Consider the following 21,128-nt stretch of genomic DNA (forward strand, 5'->3'; position numbering starts at 1 on the left):
TGTGATGCCGGGGTGCGCACAGGGAGCTGTCGAATTACCGTGTGCCCAGCAGCTGTTAAAGGTCCGCTGTCCGCCCTTAAAGCTGCGCTTGTTTATTTTTATATAAATATAAAACTTGGCTCGGGGGAACCAGCCTGATTTGCTGAACAGGGCTTTGGAGGCCAATGGCGCAAGAGGTCCCACAACGAGGGGTGCGGAGGGAGGGAGGGTACACCCGGCAAGCCCGTCTGCTTCAACCAGGCGCTGAAGATCTGAAGAGTTCCTCGGGCACTTCAGCCTCATCATGGACAGGGACCCCTCACTCACGTAAATATCCTGGCCTTGACGAGAGGAGACGTGCCCCCCCGATCGCAACTGCTGCTATGGAGGAAGCTCAAGGCCTCTATGCTCAATAATATAGGGCTCCAGCGTCATAGCTGCAGACCAGGAGGGATACAGGCTCGATCCCCGGTCTGTGCCCAGTTAGCTAGTCTCCTCAGGCGACACTCAGCCTGTTACGCTTGGCTTCATTGCTCCCGGGTCAGAGAAAGTAAAATCAGTGTTCCTGCTTCCGATCGGTGACGTTGCTTGTTTGTGGGTCCTTACTGAGCACAAAACGGCTGTTGTGTTTACAACAACAATAACCTGCATTTATATAGCGCCTTTAACGTAGTAAAACGTCCCAAGGCGCTTCACAGGAGCGATTATCAAACAAAATTTGACACCGAGTCATTTAAAGAGGTATTAGGACAGGTGATCAAAAGCTTGGTCAAAGAGGTAGGTTTTAAGGAGACAAAGGACAGAGAGGTAGAGAGGTTTAGGGAGGGAATTCCAGAGCTTCGAGCCTAGGCAGCTGAAGGCCCGGCCGCCAATGGTGGAGCGATTAAAATCGGGGATGCGAAAGAAGCCAGAATTGGTCTATCCGAGTCTAAACACTCCAACTGACCCCCAGCATCCACAGCCTTTTCGGGGAGCGAGTTACAGATTTCCACCACCCTTTGTGTGAAGAAATACTTCCTGATTTCACTCCTGAACGGCCTGGCTCTAATTTTAAGATTATGCCCCCTTGGACTCTCCCCACCAGAGGAAATAGTTTCTCTCTATCTACCCAATCAAATCCTTTAATCATCTTAAACACCTCAATTAGATCACCCCTCAATGTTCGATACTTGAGGGAATACAAGCCTAGTCTGTGCAACCTGTCCTCATAATTTAACCCTCTAAGCCCTTCTTGCCTTCACGGGGTGTAACCCGATAGTTTAAAGGGGACCACGGTGTCGTTTGTGTCTCCGTGTTGTGTTTGAGAACGAACGATGAGAACCGTTTGCCGAACCCATTTGTGAAGACGATGCCCTTTAAACGTTGCCCAGAGTATTCAGTGTTAATCCTCACACAGAGAGGTCAAGGCTCTGATTACAAAACGAATGCCTTTCATTTCCCTGAAGTCAGCATAAAACTGGGTGAAGTAACACTTTGGTCCGAGATACCATCTGAGCCCCAGAAAGAACAGCAGCATCTGACAGCACAATGAAACATTTATCAGGCCTATCAGTGTCCTGACACGGCTCCCTTCCAGCACACAACTCTGATAAGACGCCACAGATTTAGTTTGTAACGTATGAACGGACACATAACAATCCCCACATTCTTCATCTTTATTGGTGCTCAGCAGTACACCAGAACTGGTTAGTAGCCCGGAGGAGGAGGCTGAGCAGTCGGGCCCCAGTGACCGTTGTGTAGGTCTCAGCCCCTGGCTCAGTGGGTACCTCTCTCGCCTCTGAGTCAGAAGGTTGTTGGTTGAAGTCCCACTCCAGAGAATTGAGCACAAAAATCTAGATAGACACTCCATTGCAGTACTGAGGGAGTGCTGCAAAGTCAGAGGTGCCGTCTTTTGGATGAGACGTTAAACCGAGGCCCATCTGCCCTCTCAGGTGGACGTAAAAGATCCCCGGTGTCCTGGTCAATATTTATCTGTCAACTAACATCACTAAAACAGACTATCTGCTCATTTACCACTTTGCTATTTGTGGGACCTTGCTGTGCACAAATTGGCTGCCAAAACTGCACTCAGTATTCTCACTGAACAGTGTTTTGTACAAATTTATCATTACTTGGTTATTCGTTCCCTATGCCACTATTTATAAAACATAGGAACAGGACTAGGCCATTCAGCCCCTCGAGCCTGTTCTGCCCAAACTGCTGTTGGCCATTTTTTTTTAATGGCATTACCTACCTGCAGTCATGCATTTGAACCAGTTAATTTGGGCCGGGTTCCTTGTCTGACTGAAATTTGGTCTTTTGCCAGTCCAGCGTCCTTATCTTTGACTGTTCCATTATCCTGTTCTATTCTTGCCTTCAATCTAATTCCGTTGTGGTTGCTATTTCCCAATTGTTCTCCGACTCTCACATCAGTTATTTGGCTTCACTTCATTTCCCAGAATTATTATCAAGCAATGTTTCTTTCGTAGTTGGACTCGAAACATGCTGATCTACCAAGCATTCTTGGACGAATTCTGAAAAGTATTCCGCACTTTAATTGAATTTTGCTTCGTTCATTCTAGGGTTATGGCTGACCTTTGTGAGCTGGTTGCCCACCCCCTAGTTGCCCCTTGAGGAGGTGGTGGTGGTCCTTCTTCTTGAACCGCAGCAGTCTGTGTGGTGAAGGTGCTCCCACAGCGCTGGTAGGGAGTTCTAGGATATTGATCCAGCCGCCATGAAGGGAGTGTCGGTCATTGTCCAAGTCAGGATGGTGTGTGAGTTGGCGGGGAACTTGGTAAAGTTTCCCATGATCTTGCTATTCTCGTCCATCTCGGCGTTAGAGGTCACGGGGCTGGGAGGTGCTTCAAGGCACAAGTCAGGAGTGTGATGGAATACTCTCCACTTGCCTGGATGAGTGCAACTCCAACAACACTCAAGCAGCTCAACACCATCCAGGACAAAGCAGCCCACTTGATTGGCACCCCATCCACCACCCTAAACATTCACTCCCTTCACCACCGGCGCACTGTGGCTGCAGTGTGTACCATCCACAGGACGCACTGCAGCAACTCGCCAAGGCTTCTTCGACAGCACCTCCCAAACCCACGACCTCTACCACCTAGAAGGACAAGGGCAGCAGGCACATGGGAACAACACCACCTGCACGTTCCCCTCCAAGTCACATACCATCCCGACATGGAAATATATCGCCGTTCCTTCATCGTCGCTGGGTCAAAATCCCATTCAAGCTCATCCTGTCCTTACCCAGTGTCTACATTTCTGTATTTTTGACCTGGCTAGTGACTGGGAGCTGGACTCCAGCTGATTTCTCCCCTTTTGACAGTGCAGGAGGTTTGAGGCTAATTGCAGTGGCACCAACTGGTGCACCAGCTGAGATTGGGTAACACAGCACAGTCCAGGGGCCAAACCTGGAACCTCCATTTGGCTTCGAACTGCACCAAACGGTGCCTTTGGCACATAGACCACAGCACAGATTTAGCTTTGAACCCTAGCTCCCTACGTTATCCATTACTTGGCTCATTGGGGCCTAAATTACTCAATGACCCAAACCGGTTGTGATTCTGACAGCGAGCCGGAATGGACCAGATTAAATTCATCCTCCGGCCAATCAGGCAGCTAGACGCAGCTCACCTGTTGGGGGCCTTACCAATTTCAACCCACGCCAAGGCCCACTGGTACATCCGGGAGGGGAGGAGAGGTGATCGGGAGGGAGGGAGGGGGGGGCAAGTGGCCTGCAGATGTATTGTGGACCCCAGGAGGAACACTCTGACTCCACAACATTCGAACATTTTCAAAGTTCCTGGACCCTTTTTGAGCTTGTGCATCGCAAGCTGTGACCAGGGCAAATTTATTTCAGAGTCTGGGTCAAATTGAAATGAGGGCCGCACTCATTTCAGGCGGCCGCCAGGGCCACCTAAATAAAGGCCCATGACCAATTTAGCAGTGGCTCGACTGCCCATGCAGATTCGACCTCTGCCCTGCTAAATTGGTTATTGTTGCGCCCATTGAGGTGTTTAAGATGATTAAAGGATTTGATAGTAGGGTTGCCAACCCTCCAGGATTGCCCTGGAGTCTCCAGGAATTGAAGATTAATCTTCAGGACATTGCTGGGAGCAACACCTGGGAGAAAAATCATTAAAAAAAGATTGTGTGTTGTTTTCAATTTCTTTGACCACTTCCTGTTTATTAGTTATAAAAATATTGGAGATGGGGGAAAAGGCTGTTTGACTGACAGTCAAGAACCATCCAATTGGGTAATGAAGAGTCTGTTCGCTGTCCGATTGGCCGTGGAATGGCGGAGCGCGCGAGGATGGACGTGTTGGGCGACCAATGGTGGGAGGGTGGGGGCGGGGAGGTTAGAGGCAGGAAGCCACGTGATGAAACCTCCAGGAATACATTCAACCAGAGTTGGCAACCCTATTTGACAGAGTAGATAGAGAGAAACTATTTCCTCGGGTGGGGGAATCCAGAACAAGGGGGCATGACCTCCTTCTTCACATCTGGAAATCTGGAACTCTCTCCCCCAAAAAGCGGATGAGGCTGGGGTTCAATTTTTGTTCAGCAAGGGTATTAAGGGATACGGAACCAAGGCTGGTAGATGGAGTTAAGATACAGATCAGTCATGATCTAATTGAATTGCGGAACAGGCTCGAGGGGCTGAATGGCTCTACTCCTGTTCCTATTTTAGGCCCATAATACGGGGTTAAATTTAGACCCGTGTATTTCTAAAAGTGCCCAGGAGGTATAATGTAGGTTAGAGAGATCAAAGACTTGAGAGAGAAGATGAGGTAATAGATTGAGGCAAGGAAAAGATCGAGGATTTGCGAGGCAGAGAAAGGTGAGAAAGGGATGGAGGTGAGAGATGGCTGGTGGAAAGAGTAAGAGGATTAGAAATGGAGGCGGGAAATGCGGGAGAGGCGAGAAAAGAACAGAGAAGGGAGGAAGTAAGGATGAGAAGGTAAGGGAGAAATGATGGTGTGGCAGCTGAGAAAGAGAAAAGTGAGTGAGGAGAGGAGAAAAGAGTCGAGATGGAGAAAGAGATGAGGAGGAAGAACAGAGAGACAATGAATGAGGAAATAGAGAGAAGAGGAGAGGGAAGAAGAAAGGTGAGTGGAAGATGAGGAGAGAGAGAAAACTAAAAAGGTGAGAAAGAAAACAGACAAAAATAAGGTGAGAAAAACAAAAAGGTGGAAGAAAAAAGGGTGAGTGAACAGAAAGAGGTGAGAAAGGGGGAGGGGTGGAAAAAAGTGGGGAAAAAGCTGAGAGAAATGAACTGAGGGGGACAAAAAGACAACAGAAAAATAGGAGACAAAAGTGGGGAAAAGAGAAAGGTTGAGAGGCAGACTGGGAGGAACAGAAGAAGGGGAGAAGAGAGAGAAAAAATGGAAAACACAGGAAAATATGCAGGAGAGGGAGGGAGAGGAGAGAGAGACAGGAGAAAGAGACAAAGTGAAAAGAAGAGAGACTGAGGCGGGGTGGTGGGGGGGGGGGGGGAGAAGGACTGAAGAGCAAAAAGGAGAGATGGGAGAAGAGCCAAGAGGGAGAGAAAGGTGAGAGAGAGGCAATAGAGTGAAGGAGAGAGAAACAAGGTGAGAACGAGAGCTGTGATATGATGCAATGTCAGAGAGAGGAGAGAGAGACTTTTAAGAACATAAGAAATACGCCAACATTTTCATGCACAAGTTCGAGCAGGACTTCTTCACTGCACAAGACCTCCAACCAACACTATACACCAGATACATCGACGACATTTTCTTTCTATGGACCCACGGCAAGGAATCACTAAAGAGACTACACGATAACATCAACAAGTTCCATCCCACCATCAAGCTCACCATGGACTACTCCTCAGAATCAGTTTCTTTCTTGGACACACGAATCTCCATCAAAGACGGGCACCTCAGCACCTCACTCTACCGCAAGCCCACGGACAACCTCACGATGCTCCACTTTTCCAGCTTCCACCCTAACCACGTCAAAGAGGCCATCCCCTATGGACAGGCCCTGCGAATACACAGGGTCTGCTCAGACGAGGAGGAACGCGATGGACACCTACAGACGCTGAAAGACGCCCTAGTAAGAACGGGATATGACGCTCGACTCATCGATCGACAGTTCCGACGGGCCACAGCAAAAAATCGCATAGACCTCCTCAGGAGACTAACACGGGACGCAACCAACAGAGTACCCTTTGTCGTCCAGTACTTCCCCGGAGCGGAGAAACTACGCCATGTTCTCCGCAGCCTTCAACATGTCATCAATGAGGACAAACACCTCGCTATGGCCATCCCCACACCTCCACTACTCGCCTTTAAACAGCCACCCAACCTCAAACAGACCATCGTTCGCAGCAAACTACCTAGCTTTCAAGAGAACAGCGTCCACGACGCCACACAACCCTGCCACGGTAACCTCTGCAAGACATGCCAGATCATCGACACAGATACCACCATCACACGAGATGACACCACCCACCAGGTGCATGGTTCATACTCCTGTGACTCAGCCAACGTTGTCTACCTCATACGTTGCAGGAAAGGATGCCCCAGAGCATGGTACATTGGCGAGACCATGCAGACGCTGCGACAACGGATGAACGGACACCGCGCAACAATCGCCAAACAGGAGGGTTCCCTCCCAGTCGGGGAACACTTCAGCAGTCATGGACATTCATCCACCGACCTTCGGGTAAGCGTACTCCAAGGCGGCCTTCGAGACACACGACAACGCAAAATCGTCGAGCAGAAATTGATAGCCAAGTTCCGCACCCATGAGGACGGCCTCAACCGGGATCTTGGGTTCATGTCACGCTACACGTTACCCCACCAGCGAACAAATGTTATCTGTTTTTAATATAATGGGTCATTTGCTGGCTCTCTCTGCCTTCCGGATGTTTCTGCCTCTCTCTGTGTTTTTTTTTCTCTGTTTTTTTTTCCCTGTTTGTTTTTTTATTGAATGTGTATTCGGAGGTTCTGCAGGTAACACCTCTCTGTCTGAACACGGTGATTGCCTTGGCAACGGGCAGTTGCAGAGGCAGTCTGTAAACACCATTTATTATTGTTCAATATGTATAAATGCGTAGGCTTCAAGGAGATCTTGAAACATTTGCCTGAGGAAGGAGAAAATCTCCGAAAGCTTGTGAATTTAAAATAAAATTGCTGGACTATAACTTGGTGTTGTAAAATTGTTTACAATTGTCAACCCCAGTCCATCACCGGCATCTCCACATCATAAGAAATAGGAGCAGGAGTAGGCCAATCGGCCCCTCGAGCCTGCTCCACCATTCAATAAGATCATGGCTGATCTGATCCTAACCTCAAATCTAAATTCATGTCCAATTTCCTGCCCGCTCCCCGTAACCCCTAATTCCCTTTACTTCCAGGAAACTGTCTATTTCTGTTTTAAATTTATTTAATGATGTAACTTCCACAGCTTCCTGGGGCAGCAAATTCCACAGACCTACTACCCTCTGAGTGAAGAAGTCTCTCCTCATCTCAGTTTTGAAAGAGCAGCCCCTTATTCTAAGATTATGCCCCCTAGTTCTAGTTTCACCCATCCTTGGGAACATCCTTACCGCATCCACCCGATCAAGCCCCTTCACAATCTTATATGTTTCAATAAGATCGCCTCTCATTCTTCTGAACTCCAATGAGTAGAGTCCCAATCTACTCAACCTCTCCTCATACGTCCACCCCCTCATCCCCGGGATTAACCGAGTGAACCTTCTTTGTACTGCCTCGAGAGCAAGTATGTCTTTTCTTAAGTATGGACACCAAAACTGTATGCAGTATTCCAGGTGCGGTCTCACCAATACCTTATATAACTGCAGCAATACCTCCCTGTTTTTATATTCTATCCCCCTAGCAATAAAAGCCAACATTCCGTTGGTCTTCTTGATCACCTGCTGCACCTGCATACTAACTTTTTGATTTTCTTGCACCAGGACCCCCAGATCCCTTTGTACTGCAGTACTTTCCAGTTTCTCGCCATTAAGATAATAACTTGCTCTCTGATTTTTCCTGCCAAAGTGCATAACCTCACATTTTCCAATATTGTATTGCATCTGCCAAATCTCCGCCCACTCACCCAGCCTGTCTATATCCCCTTGTAGGTTTTTTATGTCCTCCTCACTCTCTACTTTCCCTCCCATCTTTGTATCATCTGCAAACTTTGATATGTTACACTCGGTCCCCTCCTCCAAATCGTTAATATAGATTGTAAAGAGTTGGGGACCCAGCACCGACCCCTGCGGAACACCACTGGCTACAGGTTGCCAGTCCGACAATGAACCATTTATCCCAACTCTCTGCTTCCTGTTAGATAACCAATCCTCCACCTATGCCAGAATATTACCCCCAATCCAGTGATTCTTTATCTTGAGCAATAATCTTTTATGTGGCACCTTGTCAAATGCCTTCTGGAAGTCTAAATACACTACGTCCACTGGTTCCCCTTTATCCACCCTGTACGTTATGTCCTCGACACTTTTCCACTGACACCCCACCACAGTCTGCCCATTCTTCAACTATTTACTCTCCGTTTGTCTTTTTAATATCTCTTCACAGCCTGGTTGATATGGCTTTGAGCCATCATCCAGCACGTTCTAAAAGAATCTGTTTGCAAGCTTTAATCCCCTCAGGTTGTTATGAGCAGACCACAGGCCTCTGTTGCAACCTTCCTTGTGAAGCAGAGATGGTGAAAACAGGTCCTCCTTTGACATGTCCGGGAACACCGGAGGGCTCTATAAACGCAGGTCCCGGGATTGGGACAGGTGAGGCCAAAATGCCTTGGCTGGGTGGGGGTGGGCGTGAGGGTGGGGTGAGGGGTCATCGCACCCACATTTTGTGTCTTCCCCCCCCCACCCAGCCCCCTCTCCGTTTCTTTTCCTCTCATTCTGCCCCCTGTTGTCTCATGCTAACATCACTTCTGCCAATTTAACCATCTCCCGTTTTCCACTTAAGCACTTTACAGATCATTTGATTTCTTCTCTTTATGTGTGTGTGTGCGCGTGAGTTTTGTTTCCCCCCCTTGCCCCTGTTCGGTTTCTTTTTTTTAAAAAATGTCGTCCACGTGTAATATTTTCCAGTTCTGACCAGAGTCCAAACCTGAAACGTTAACTCCTCTGATCCTCCCCACCAGTGCTGACCGACCTGCCCAGCCTTTCCAGCATTTTCTGATTTTGTTTCCGATTTCCACCATCCAGGATTTTCGATCCTGGCCGTTTTCTGGTGGGTCCGGCCAGGCTTCCGGCACAGTTACCGTGGGGACTCCCGAAGGAATCTGGGGCCGGTATTAACACTGGTCGACAACGAGGGGCACTGACGCAGGAATTATCATTAGAACACAGATAGTGGGCACAGAGGTGAATGGAACGTTGCTTTGAAAATTAGATTGGATAAGTGTTTGAAAAGGAAGGATATAAATTAAATGTGAAAATACTTAACTGGAGGAGGACTAATTTCAGTGAGTTAATAAGGGATCGGAATCAAAAACAGTAATTGAAGAATGGAAGGCCTTCAAGGAGGAGTTGGTTCAGGTACAGACTAGACACATCCCTACGAGGGGGAAAGGAAGGGCATCCAAAGTTAGAGCTCCCTGGATGACTAAAGATATAGAGATTAAAATAAAACAGAAAAAGGAGGCTTATTATAGTAGAAAACCAAGCTGAATACAGAAAGTGCAGAGGAGATATAAAGAAAGGAAATAAGAGGGGCAAAGAGAGAGTATGAGGGACAAAATTAATAGGCACTTGGACAAGTGTGGATTAATATAAAGGAAAGACAGCACGGATTTGTTAAAGGTAAATTGTGTTTAACTAACTTGATTGAGTTTTTTGATGAGGTAACAGAGAGGGCCAATGAGGGTAATGCAGTTGATGTTGTGTATATGGACTTTCAAAAGGTGTTTGATAAAGTGCCACATAATAGGCTTGTCAGCAAAGTTGAAGCCCATGGAATAAAAGGGGCCGTGGCTGCATGGATACGAAATTGGCTAAGTGACAGGAAACAGAGAGTAGTGGTGAACGATTGTTTTTCGGACTGGAGGAAGGTACACAGTGGTGTTCCCCAGGGGTCGGTACTAGGACCACTGCTCTTTTTGATATATATTAATGACTTGGACTTGGGTGTACAGGGCACAATTTCAAAATTTGTGGATGACACAAAACTTGGAAGGGTAGTGAACAGTGAGGAGGATAGTGATAGACTTCAAGAGGACACAGACAGGCTGGTGGAATGGGCAGACACATGGCAGATGAAATTTAATTATAAGGATAGTGTGATTGATGTTGTGTATATGGACTTTCAGAAAGGCATTTGATAAAGTATCACATAATAGATTTGTTAGCAAAATTATAGCCCAAGAGATTAAAGGGACAGTGGCAGCGTGGATACAAAATTGACTAAGGGACAGAAAGCAGAGAGTAGTGATGAATGGTTGTTTTTCAGACTGGAGGGAAGTATACAGTGGTGTTCCCCAGGGGTCAGTATTAGGACCACTGCTCTTTTTGATATATTAATGACCTGGACTTGGGTATAGAGGGTATAATTTCAAACTTTGCAGAGGACACAAAACGTGGAAATGTGGTAAACAATGTGGAGGATAGTAACAGACTTCAGGAGGACATGGACAGACTGGTGAAATGGGCAGACACATGGCAGATGTAATTTAATGCATAGAAATGTGAAATGATACATTTTGGTAGGAAGAATGAGGAGAGGCAATATAAACTAAATGGTACAATTTTAAATGGGGTGCAGGAACAGAGAGACCTGGGGCTGCACATACACAAATCTTTGAAGGTAGCAGGACAAGTTGAGAAGGCTGTTAAAAAAGCATATGGGATTGTGGGCTTTATTAATAGAGGCATAGAGTACAAAAGCATGGAAGTTATGCTAAACCTTTATAAAACACTGGTTAGGCTTCAGCTGGAGTATTGTGTTCAATTCTGGGCACCACACTTTAGGAAGGACGTCAAGGCCTTAGAGAGTGTGCAGAAGAGATTTACTAGAATGGTTCCAGGGATTGGTTGTAATCTTCCAGAATTCACTAGATTCTGGAAAGGTCCCAGCAGATTGGAAAACCGCAAATGTAACACCCCTATTCAAGAAGGGAGTGAGACAGAAAGCAGGTAACTATAGACCAGATGGCCTAACATCATGGGGGAATCTAAAACTAGAGGGCATAGTCTTAGAATATGGGGTCACCCGTTTAAGACCGAAATGAGGAGGAATTTCTTCTCCCAGAGGGTCGTGAATCTTTGGAATTCTTTACCCCAAAAAGCTGTGGAGGCTGAGTCATTGAATACACTCAAGGCTGAGTTAGACAAATTTTTGATCAGCAAGGGAGTCAAAGGATATGGGGAAAGGGCGGGAAACTGGAGTTGAGGTAAAAATCAGATCAGCCATGATCTCATTAAATGGTGGAGCAGGCTCGAGGGGCCGAATGGCCTACTCCTGCTCCTATCTCTTATGGTCAGGGATGAGGGACTTCAGTTATGTGGAGAGACTGGAGAAGCTGGGATTGTTCTCCTTAGAGCAGAGGAGGTTAAGGGGAGATTTGACAGAGGTGTTCAAAATCATGAACGGTTTTGATAGAGTAAATAAGGAGAAACTGTTTCCAGTGTCAGAAGGGTCGGTAACCAGAGGACACAGGTTTAAGATGATTGGCAAAAGAGCCAGAGGGGAGATGAGGAAACATTTTCTTTACGCAGCGAGTTGTAATGATCTGGAATGCGCTGCCTGAAAGGGCGGTGGAAGCAGAATTGGATAAATACTTGAAGGGAAAAAATTTACAGGGCTATGGGGAAAGAGCAGGGGAATGGGACTAATTGGATAGCTCTTTCAAAGAGCTTTTTTTTTTATTCGTTCATGGCATGTGGGCAGTGCTGGCAAGGCCAGCATTTATTGCCCATCCCTAATTGCCCTTGAGAAGGGTTGGGGTTAGGCATGATGGGCAGAATGGCCTCCTCCTGTGCTGTACCTACTAAGATAAGGGCAGGGGATGGGATTAGATCAGATAGCTGCAGTTGGAGGGAGGAGAGAGGAGAAAGAAGAGAGGGGAAAGAGAGAAGGTGAGGGAGAGATGAGGGGTGAGAGAGAGAAAAAGGGAGAGATAAGAGAGTGGAGGGGAAAGCGAGTAGACGAGGGAGAGAAAGAAAAGGAGGCGGGAGGGGGAGGAGGGGGAGAGGAGAGAGATGTTTCTGATTTCTAGCATTTTCTGTCAGTGTTTCACATTTTCAGCATATACAATTTACCTTCTTTTAGATTAAAAAGGCCTCTTTTTTTTTGTTGACAAAGTAAAAATAAGTAAAGCAACAAAAAGCCCCATGGAAGGTGTTGTCCTCCTGAGGTACGGAGACCAAACCACTGGCCTGAACCTTCCTGACAATGAATCTCAATGGCCTTCCCCACCCCAAAAAAAGTAAAAATTGAGATAAATCTTTTTATTTATAAACATAAAACTATTTCAAAATATAAATCTGACAAAAGTCATTATTGGAAAACAAAAACAAAGAAAAGCCAGTCGGGGGTGTCATCGGCTGCGGAGAAAGGCTCTGGGTGCGCGGAGAGGAAATGAACAGCGGAAAGACAGCGCCTCGCACTGTAAAATGTGCGGAGATAAAATCGTATGCATTATTCGTTAAATTTGCATAATATTTGAATATTGCACGACAAAAGACAAAAAAAAAACCTGACACAGTCCCAGAGTTATCCTCACTCCGGAGTGGGGGAAAGTCGAGGCTATTCTCAATTCTCGGGCGGGTTTTTGATTACATTCCATGTACCAACACACTCAGCGAGTTAGCTCACTGCCCGGTGAGTCTCTGTGCCCCGACAGACCAGGACCTTTCTGGGAGGCCGCTACGAGTTGGCTGATCTTTGGTGGGACTCCGAGTGGGAAGCGGTGGGGGGGGGGGGGGGCGGGGCGGGGTGGAGGGAGGGGGAGGTAGTAGAGACCGCCTCAGCACCCCCCACCCCCAAAACGACCGAGGGAGAAACTACTCCCAGAGTATCCGCTTCTAATCATTACCCCCAAATCCCCCACCACCTCCCTACTCTGCCTGGAACATGCCTACTGTTTGGATGTAATGCCTCCCGTAGTCAAATAGCCCGGTTACCCCCACCCACCAACACACCCCTCAAAAAAAAAGCCATAAGTGATTAAGTGCTTTGAACACAGCCGGTCCTTAAGCAATGCAGTGGAGAGGAGGGGGGAGGGTGGGATGGAAATATATCCCCGTTCCTTCATTGTCGCTGGGTCAAAATCCTGGAACTCCCTTCCTAACAGCACAGTGGGAGAACCTTCACCACACGGACTGCAGCGGTTCAAGAAGGCGGCTCACCACCACCTTCTCAAGGGGCAACTAGGGATGGGCAATAAATGCCAACCGTACCAGCGCTGCCCACAACCCGAGAATAAATTAGCAAAAAAAAACTTTATCAACACATTACCGAGAGGGTGGTCGCCAAGCACTTTGTTTGTAAAGCCCCCCGGGACAGTCCCACTGTCCCGGCATTTCTGTCCCGGAAAAGAAGCAGCTTTTTTTTGCAGCAAGCATGGGACGAGAACGTAAACCTGGACGTACAAGGGTGACCTCCGGGGTGGAGGGGGAGGGAACTGGGACTAGCTGGACTAATCACACAATACAAGAAGCTGAATCCCGCGGCTGTATATAGGTACAGAGCCCTCAACGCAAAGTACATTTCTGGCTGCGGACTCCAGCAGCTGCTCCTCCTCCAGCTCAGAGCATCATTCCATTCCCTTCGGCCCATCACTCAGTGCCACACTTCCAGCTCTGTCCTGTTAATCGGCCGCCCCCCCTCGCCAACTCTTCCTGGCCGTCCGTTAGCAATGTGCAAGTGCAAGTTCAACTTAATTTGTTCTTCCTGTTAAAATGAACTCCCCCCTCCCCCCGCCCCGCCCCAGCCGGTGAAGTCCTCAGCCCAGCGCGTTGACCCATCGTGTCATTTGTACACGGCCATTCTCGGGTTCTGGTACAGGTACATGTAGGCGTCGCAGAACTGCCGCTTGGCCACTCCTTCCATGTCTCGGGGCCGCTCTTTGGCCAACCGGGCGGCCGGATACTTGACGTACTTCGCCACCTCCGGGCAGGGGGTCACGGTGGGGATGTTGTACCCGCTCTCGCCACCTGCGAAGGGGGGGGTGGGGGAAGAGACCGGGCAGTTAGACAAGACAAAAAAAATAAGTACAGACAGTCTAGGGACACGGTTAGGTTATTACAAGACAAGTTCCCCCCAGCCTGGCTCGGTGTGCTCGCCCAGCGAGTACCACAGGAACACTCAGTCTCTTGGGCTTGTTCCACCATTCAATTAGGGATCATGTCCGATCTGTATCTTAACCCCATCTTACCCGCCGTAGCTCCATATCTCCATACCCTTACCCAACAAAAATCAGTCTTGAAAGCTCCAATTGACCTCCAGCATCCACAGCCTTTTGGGGAAGAAAGAATTCCAGGTTTCCATCACCCTTTGTGTGAGAAAGTGCTTCCTGATTCCCCTTCCATACGGCCTGGCTCTAATTTTAAGACTATGTCCCCTCGTTCTTGATTCCCCCACAAGAGGAAATGGCTCCTCCGTATCGACCCTATCGAATCCCTTTAACATTTTGAACACCTCGATCAGATCACCCCTCAATCGTCTATACTCGAGGGAATACAAGCCAAGTCACTCATGGCCTTCAAAAGGGAACTCGATAAGTGCTCGAAAGGAAAATAAAAATTGCAGGGCCACGGGGATAGGGCGGGGGAGTGGGATTGGCTGGATTGCTCTTGCATAGAGCCGGCGCGGACCCGATGGGCCGAATGGCCTCCTTCCGTGCTGTAACCTTTCTATGATAAGTTTGTGCGACCTGTCCTCGTGATTTAACCCGCTAAGCCCCGGTATCAATCTGGAGTCATCACATTCGGTTCCCAGTCTGTGCCCAGTTTGCTGTCTTTTCCATCTAGCGGGTTTGACACAACTGAGTGCCACGCTGGGGTGGGACTGGAGTCACGTATAGGCCAGACCAGGTAAGGAGGACAGATTTCCTTCCTTAAAGGGACATTGATGAACCAGTTGGGAGTTTTCTTTTTTTTACGACAATCCGACAGCTTCATTGGTCACTTTTACTGATTTTATTTCCAGATTTTTTTAAAAATTGAATTCAAATTCTCAAACTACCCACAGTGGGATTTGAATTCACATTCCCTGGGTTATTGATCCAGGCCTCTGGGTCACTGGTCCAGTAACATAAGAACATAAGAAACAGGAGCAGGAGTAGGCCAATCGGCCCCTCGAGCCTGCTCCACCATTCTATAAGATCATGGCTGATCTGATCCTAACCTCAAATCTATATTCATGTCCAATTTCCTGCCCGCTCCCCGTAACCCCTAATTCCTTTACTTCTGGGAAACTGTCTATTTCGGTTTTAAATTTATTTAATGATGTAGCTTCCACAGCTTCCTGGGGCAGCAAATTCCACAGACCTACCACCCTCTGAGTGAAGAAGTTTCTCCTCATCTCAGTTTTGAAAGAGCAGCTCCTTATTCTAAGATTATGCCCCCTAGTTCTAGTTTCACCCATCCTTGGGAACATCCTTACCGCATCCACCCGATCAAGCCCCTTCACAATCTTATATGTTTCAATAAGATCGCCTCTCATTCTTCTGAACTCCAATGAGTAGAGTCCCAATCTACTCAACCTCTCCTCATATGTCCGCCCCCTCATCCCCGGGATTAACCGAGTGAACCTTCTTTGTACTGCCTCGAGAGCAAGTATGTCTTTACTTAGGTATGGACACCAAAACTGTATGCAGTATTCCAGGTGCCGTGACATAACCACTACACCATTGGGACAGGCGTAGGGCCACTGTAACTGGACTCAGTATCCCCGGCTGAAGGAACGGGGGCAGGGCGGGGGATGGGGGGAGGGGTGAAAGGAAGTAAACCAGCCAACATTCCCACTCCTGATGGTGATGCAGTGACCCCTGCTGGAATTGCACACTGTACGCGGCTCAGGTGAGGGCAAGATTGGGCTCGGCCGTGACAGCCCGCCGGCCGACGCTCACTGTCCAGCCTCACACGCCAACGGGATGGAGCTGTAACCCAGCAGGTCCCGTCTGATCTTCTCCCTTCCTTCTCCTGAAAACATTGAATCTTACTGCCCCTCCCACACACAGCACGGCCCCAGCACTGAGTCACACCCAGCGGACAGACGGGGGATTGAACCCGCGGCCTTGGTGGCTCATTGTCACACCACGTTCCCCAGCTCAGTCGCTGAAAACATACCTTTTTTTAAAAAAAAGTGACCACAAGCAGTACTTATTGCCCATCCCTAGTTGCCTTGACAACTGAGGGCCTTCAGGGTCAAACACGTAGTGTGGGGGTAGAGTCACACGTAGGCCAGGCTGGGTAGGGGTGACACATTAGTGAACCAGTCGGGGGGTTTTCTTTTTTGACGACAATTCGGCAGCTTTCATTTTATTCCTAACCCTCAATGCCAGATTTATGGAATTCAGTTTCACAACTGGGAGCTGGACTAGTTCTTGACTGGGGCAGAGATCGCATCATATACCGGGCAAGTGGATTAACAGATAACACTTGGTCCATGTGATCTCCTCGATCAGTTTCCATCACCTGGGGGGGGATCGGAGAGGAAATTTCCAGAGTATTTTTGTCCTTTATTGGCCCCGGGGGGGGTTTCTCTTTTTTTTTTGCCTCTCCCGGGAGATTACAAGGCCGTGGAGGGCGGGGGGAGGGAGGGTGAGAGGGCCTGGTCACAATGCTCCGGTCATCATGATTGTGGGGCAGGCTTGATGGACCAGCTGGTCTTTTTCTGCCCATCATGTTCAACAAACAAACAAACAAACAAACAAACAACTTGCATTTATATAGCGCCTTTAACATAGTAAAACATCCCAAGGCGCTTCACAGGAGCGATAATCAAACAAAATTTGACACCGAGCCACATAAGGAGATATTAGGACAGGTGAACAAAAGCTTGGTCAAAGAGGTAGGTTTTAAGGAGCGACTTAAAGGGGGAGCGAGAGGGAGAGAGGTTTAGGGAGGGAATTCCAGAGCTTAACACCTAGGCAGCTGAAGGCACGGGAACCAACAGTGGGGAGAAAGAAATCAGGGATGCGCAAGAGGCTGGAATTGCAGGAACGCAGAGATCTGAGGGAGGTAGGGCTGGAGGAGGTCAGTATGTTTGGAACTTGCCACAGTTGAGGGGGGGTGGGGTTTGAACTCACACCCTGTGGGCTGCGAGTCCAGTACTGCAACCACGACACGACTGTACCCACCCTGATGGCTACATTTCTGAAAAAAACATCCAGAGAGTCTTAGTGCTTAGTGCTATTATCAGGACTGCTGTCCCAGGATCCGGATCCAATCGTCTGCCCCAGCGAGGTATGTCCCCCTCTGCCTGAGGGTGTGAGCACAGAGCATCCCTCCTCAGATCCTCCTCATCTTCAAACACAGGTAGGTGGGTTCCCATTGGGAAGCCCATTGGAGAGGAGGGCAAAAAAGTTGGAACAATGTCACAAAGATTCACGATACTTAAGTGTACCAGTGGGTAAAAAGAAACAAAAACAAAATTAAATGACGACAAATGGTTGGGAAATGGCTAATGGCAAACTTTTCTTTCGACTCCCCTGTCCTCTCCATGACTTTGGGATACTTACCGCTGCCTAGCAACCTTGGGGGCCTACGTCAAATGGGCACGATTGACGTTAGCTGTTGCTGTATATCAGAGAGACGCAAAACGACATGCAGGATCACACCCCCCTGCCCCTCTCCTCCTCAAATTAACAATGGAATGAAACACAGCCTGCTTCCGCGGCCGCTGGCCCTGCCCGCCAGAGAACGCAGCGGCGCGCAAAGTGGGAAAACGTTCCAGCGAGATGGAAGGCGAAGGTTCAATGTTGGAATCCCAGGAGTCAGGGCCCTGGTGCAGTAATGGTGTTTTGCCCCCTGGGTGTTCTCGACGGGCACTGTGGACATAACCTTATACACTAACGGCATTAGCGACACGTAGTGACCCAATGTGAGTATTGCACCAGTCTATATTGCTGTTATGCCGACAGGCAGTTGAGTTTGAGGCCCTTTCTACAGCATCAAATTGGAAGGGCGAGTTTTCATTTGACGCTCGGACATACAGCGGCCATCTTAAAATACCGCTCATCCTTGTTTTCAAATCCCTCCATGGCCTCGCCCCCTCCCTATCTCCGTAACCTCCTCCAGCCCTACAACCCTCAGAGATCTCTGCGCTCCTCCAATTCTGGCCTCCTGCGCATCCTCGATTTTCTTCAATTCCACCATTGGCGGCCGTGCCTTCAGCTGCCCGGGCCCTGAGCTCTGGAAGTTCCCCCCCTAATCGTCTCCACCTCTCTCTCCTTCTTTAAGACGCTCCTTAAAACCCACCTCTTTGACCAAGCTTTTGGTCACCTGTCCTAATATCTCCTTATGTGGCTCGGTGGCAAATTTTTGTTTGATAATCGCTCCCGTGAAGCGCCTTGGGACGTTTCACTATGTTAACGGCGCTATATAAACGCAAGTAGTTGTTGTCCCATCATCCGTTTCTCGTGCTCACCGTGTCGGTCGGCCATGCTGTCGAAGAACATCCAGTGATGGTCTTCAGGTCCGTATTTGATGAAAGACACGTAATGGCTGGTCTCAATGCAGAGCACGGCGAAGAGTTGCATCTTCTCCCGAGGCACAGCCGCCGTCCCTTTGCGCGTGTACTCGGGCGGGCATTTGAGCTTCATGGACTTGTGGCTTCTTCTGGCGGAGTGGGAATGTACCTGGCGGGGGTGGGGGAGGGGAGAGAAACAGGAGGGAACGTTAAATCCAGGAATGCCGTCATCCCGTGAGAGAAGTGACTCGCAGGGTTTAAACGCCAATTGGATTCAATCAAACAGTCGCCTCGACTCCTAACGATATAAAAGGGGGACACTTCCTGGAGCCTCTCAAACACCAGGGTCACCTACACAGGGTGGGGTTTACTGATCCGGACGTGCTCCTCGAGGGGGCGGGGTAACTGAAGTTTACTCAGCAGGAGAAGGTCCGAACAAACAAAATTGTATTCGAAGAATAAAATAAAAATTTTAAAATAAGAGAGAGGGGGGAGAAAATAGGATTGGCACTTAGGAGTGTTCAGCTGTGGGAAGCACTCTCGCCTCCGAGTCAGACGGTGGTGAGTTCAAGTCCCACTCCAGAGGCCTGAGCACAAAATCTAGGCCGACGCTCCCAGTGTAGTACTGAGGGAGTGCTGCACTGTCGGAGGTGCCGTCTTTCGGGTGAGACGTTAAACCGAGGCCGCGTCTCCCCTCTCAGCTGGACGTAAACAATCCCATGGCACTATTTCGAAGAAGAGCAGGGGAGTTCTCCCCGGTGTCCTGGCCAATATTTATCCCTCAGCCAACATCACTAAAAACAGATGAACCTGGTCACGTATCTCATTATTGTTTGTGGGATCTTGCTGTGCTCAGATTGGCTGCCGTGTTTCCCTACATTCCAACAGTGACTACACTTTAAAAATACTTCATTGGCTGTAAAGCACTTTGGGGGATGTCCTGAGGTCGTGTAAGGCACTATATAAATGCAAGTCTTTCTACATTATTGTGCTTTAGGAGTTTAATATTAAACTGAAATGAATAATTTAATGATAAAGCTTTTCCTGATGGTTCGTGTAGAGGGAATCTTCTCCACACAGATTTATAACACCATCCATGGGTCTGAGGCAGAGTCGAGGGCCCTGCTTGTGTAAGAGCTTCCCGTTCACAGACTCTCAGGATTATGTCGATTCAGATGAATAAACATTCCTTTTAAACTCGGTTTTGCAAAAAAAAAAACCCGCCTGTCCCAGTTTCTGATCCTCATGACACCTGCTTTGAGGGGGAAGGACATCGGGCAGGCATGTGATACCCTCGCAGTCCGATCCCAGAGTAAAGCAGGAGAAGCCTCAGGTCACATACCTGATACCAGCACATGTCACAGTATTGCTTGAGGCCCGTTTTCGAAAACAGCTTATCCCTGAAACACTCGTCACACTCCTGGGTGGCCAGCTCTCCGCACAGACAGCATTCCCTCGGACCTGGAGGGGATGGAAAACATTTAGACTTGTCCTGGTCATTACGGTCGAGAGCACCAGGTCCTTAGAAAGGGTGCAAGAGAGATTTACTAGAATGGTGCCAGGGATGAGGGATTTCCGTTATGTGGAGAGGCTGGAGAAGCTGGGGCTGTTCTCCTTACAACAGAGAAGGTTAAGGGGAAGATTTGAGAGAGGTGTTCAAAATCATGAAGGGTTTTGTTAGAGTAAATAAGGAAAAACTTTCCAGTGGCAGAAGGGTCGGTAACCAGAGGACACAGGTTTAAGGTGATCGGCAAAAGAACCAGAGGCGAGCTGAGGTTGGGGGCTTCGGTTTAATGTCTCATCTGAGAGACATAGCACCTCTGACAGTGCAGCACTCCCTCAGTACTGCACTGGGAGTGTCAGCCTGGATTACATGCTCAAGTCTCTGGAGTGGGACTCGAACCCACGACCTTCTGACTCAGGGGCCAGAGTGCTACCCACTGAGCCACAGCTGACACTTAAATTTAGGTCCGTAGTTGCCTAAATTAAATATCACCCATTGCAGGATTTGTTTGTTTTGAGCCCTTCAGGCTTGTCTAGAGCCTCCATGTCACCAACACACACATAACAACAACAACCACCTGCATTTATATAGCGCCTTTAACACAGTAAAACGTCCCAGGAGAGATTATCAAACAAAATTTCACGTCGAGCCACGTAAGGAGATATTAGGACAGGTGGTCAAAGAGATAGGTTTTAAGGAGCATCTTAAAGGAGGAGAGAGAGGCGGAGAGGTTTAGGGAGGGAATTCCAGAGCTGAGGGCCTGGGCAGCTGAAGGCACGGCTGCCAATGGTTCACGGACGGGTCAGTGTTTGGCGCAGAATCGTTGAGGGGACAATCCCTGGAGCTTTTCCTGTTTCACATCAATCGGAAAAATGAGTTTATGGAAAACTGAGACAGGCAAACAGTGGGTTTTTACAAATTGATGTTCAGAGGCGCTCATCCCTACATCCTGATATTTATAGAAAAAGGAAAAAAAAATGCTGACAATATTTTTACAATGTGGTTTGTACCACAAG

General features: G+C 48.4%; 1 protein-coding gene across 1 annotated transcript in view; it reads right to left on the bottom strand.

The window, feature by feature from the left end:
• Window positions 1–12,406: 12,406 nt before the first annotated feature.
• cyldl (cylindromatosis (turban tumor syndrome), like) overlaps window positions 12,407–21,128 on the bottom strand; it is a 41,210-nt gene continuing 32,488 nt past the window's right edge. The window contains 3 exon segments of the mRNA XM_067996423.1: window positions 12,407–14,128; window positions 18,567–18,777; window positions 19,951–20,069. Of these exon segments, the coding sequence (XP_067852524.1) occupies window positions 13,944–14,128; window positions 18,567–18,777; window positions 19,951–20,069 (515 nt within the window). The 3' untranslated portion in view covers window positions 12,407–13,943.

This window comes from Heptranchias perlo, chromosome 2 (assembly GCF_035084215.1).
Source record: "Heptranchias perlo isolate sHepPer1 chromosome 2, sHepPer1.hap1, whole genome shotgun sequence".
NCBI classification, from domain to species: Eukaryota; Metazoa; Chordata; class Chondrichthyes; order Hexanchiformes; family Hexanchidae; genus Heptranchias; species Heptranchias perlo.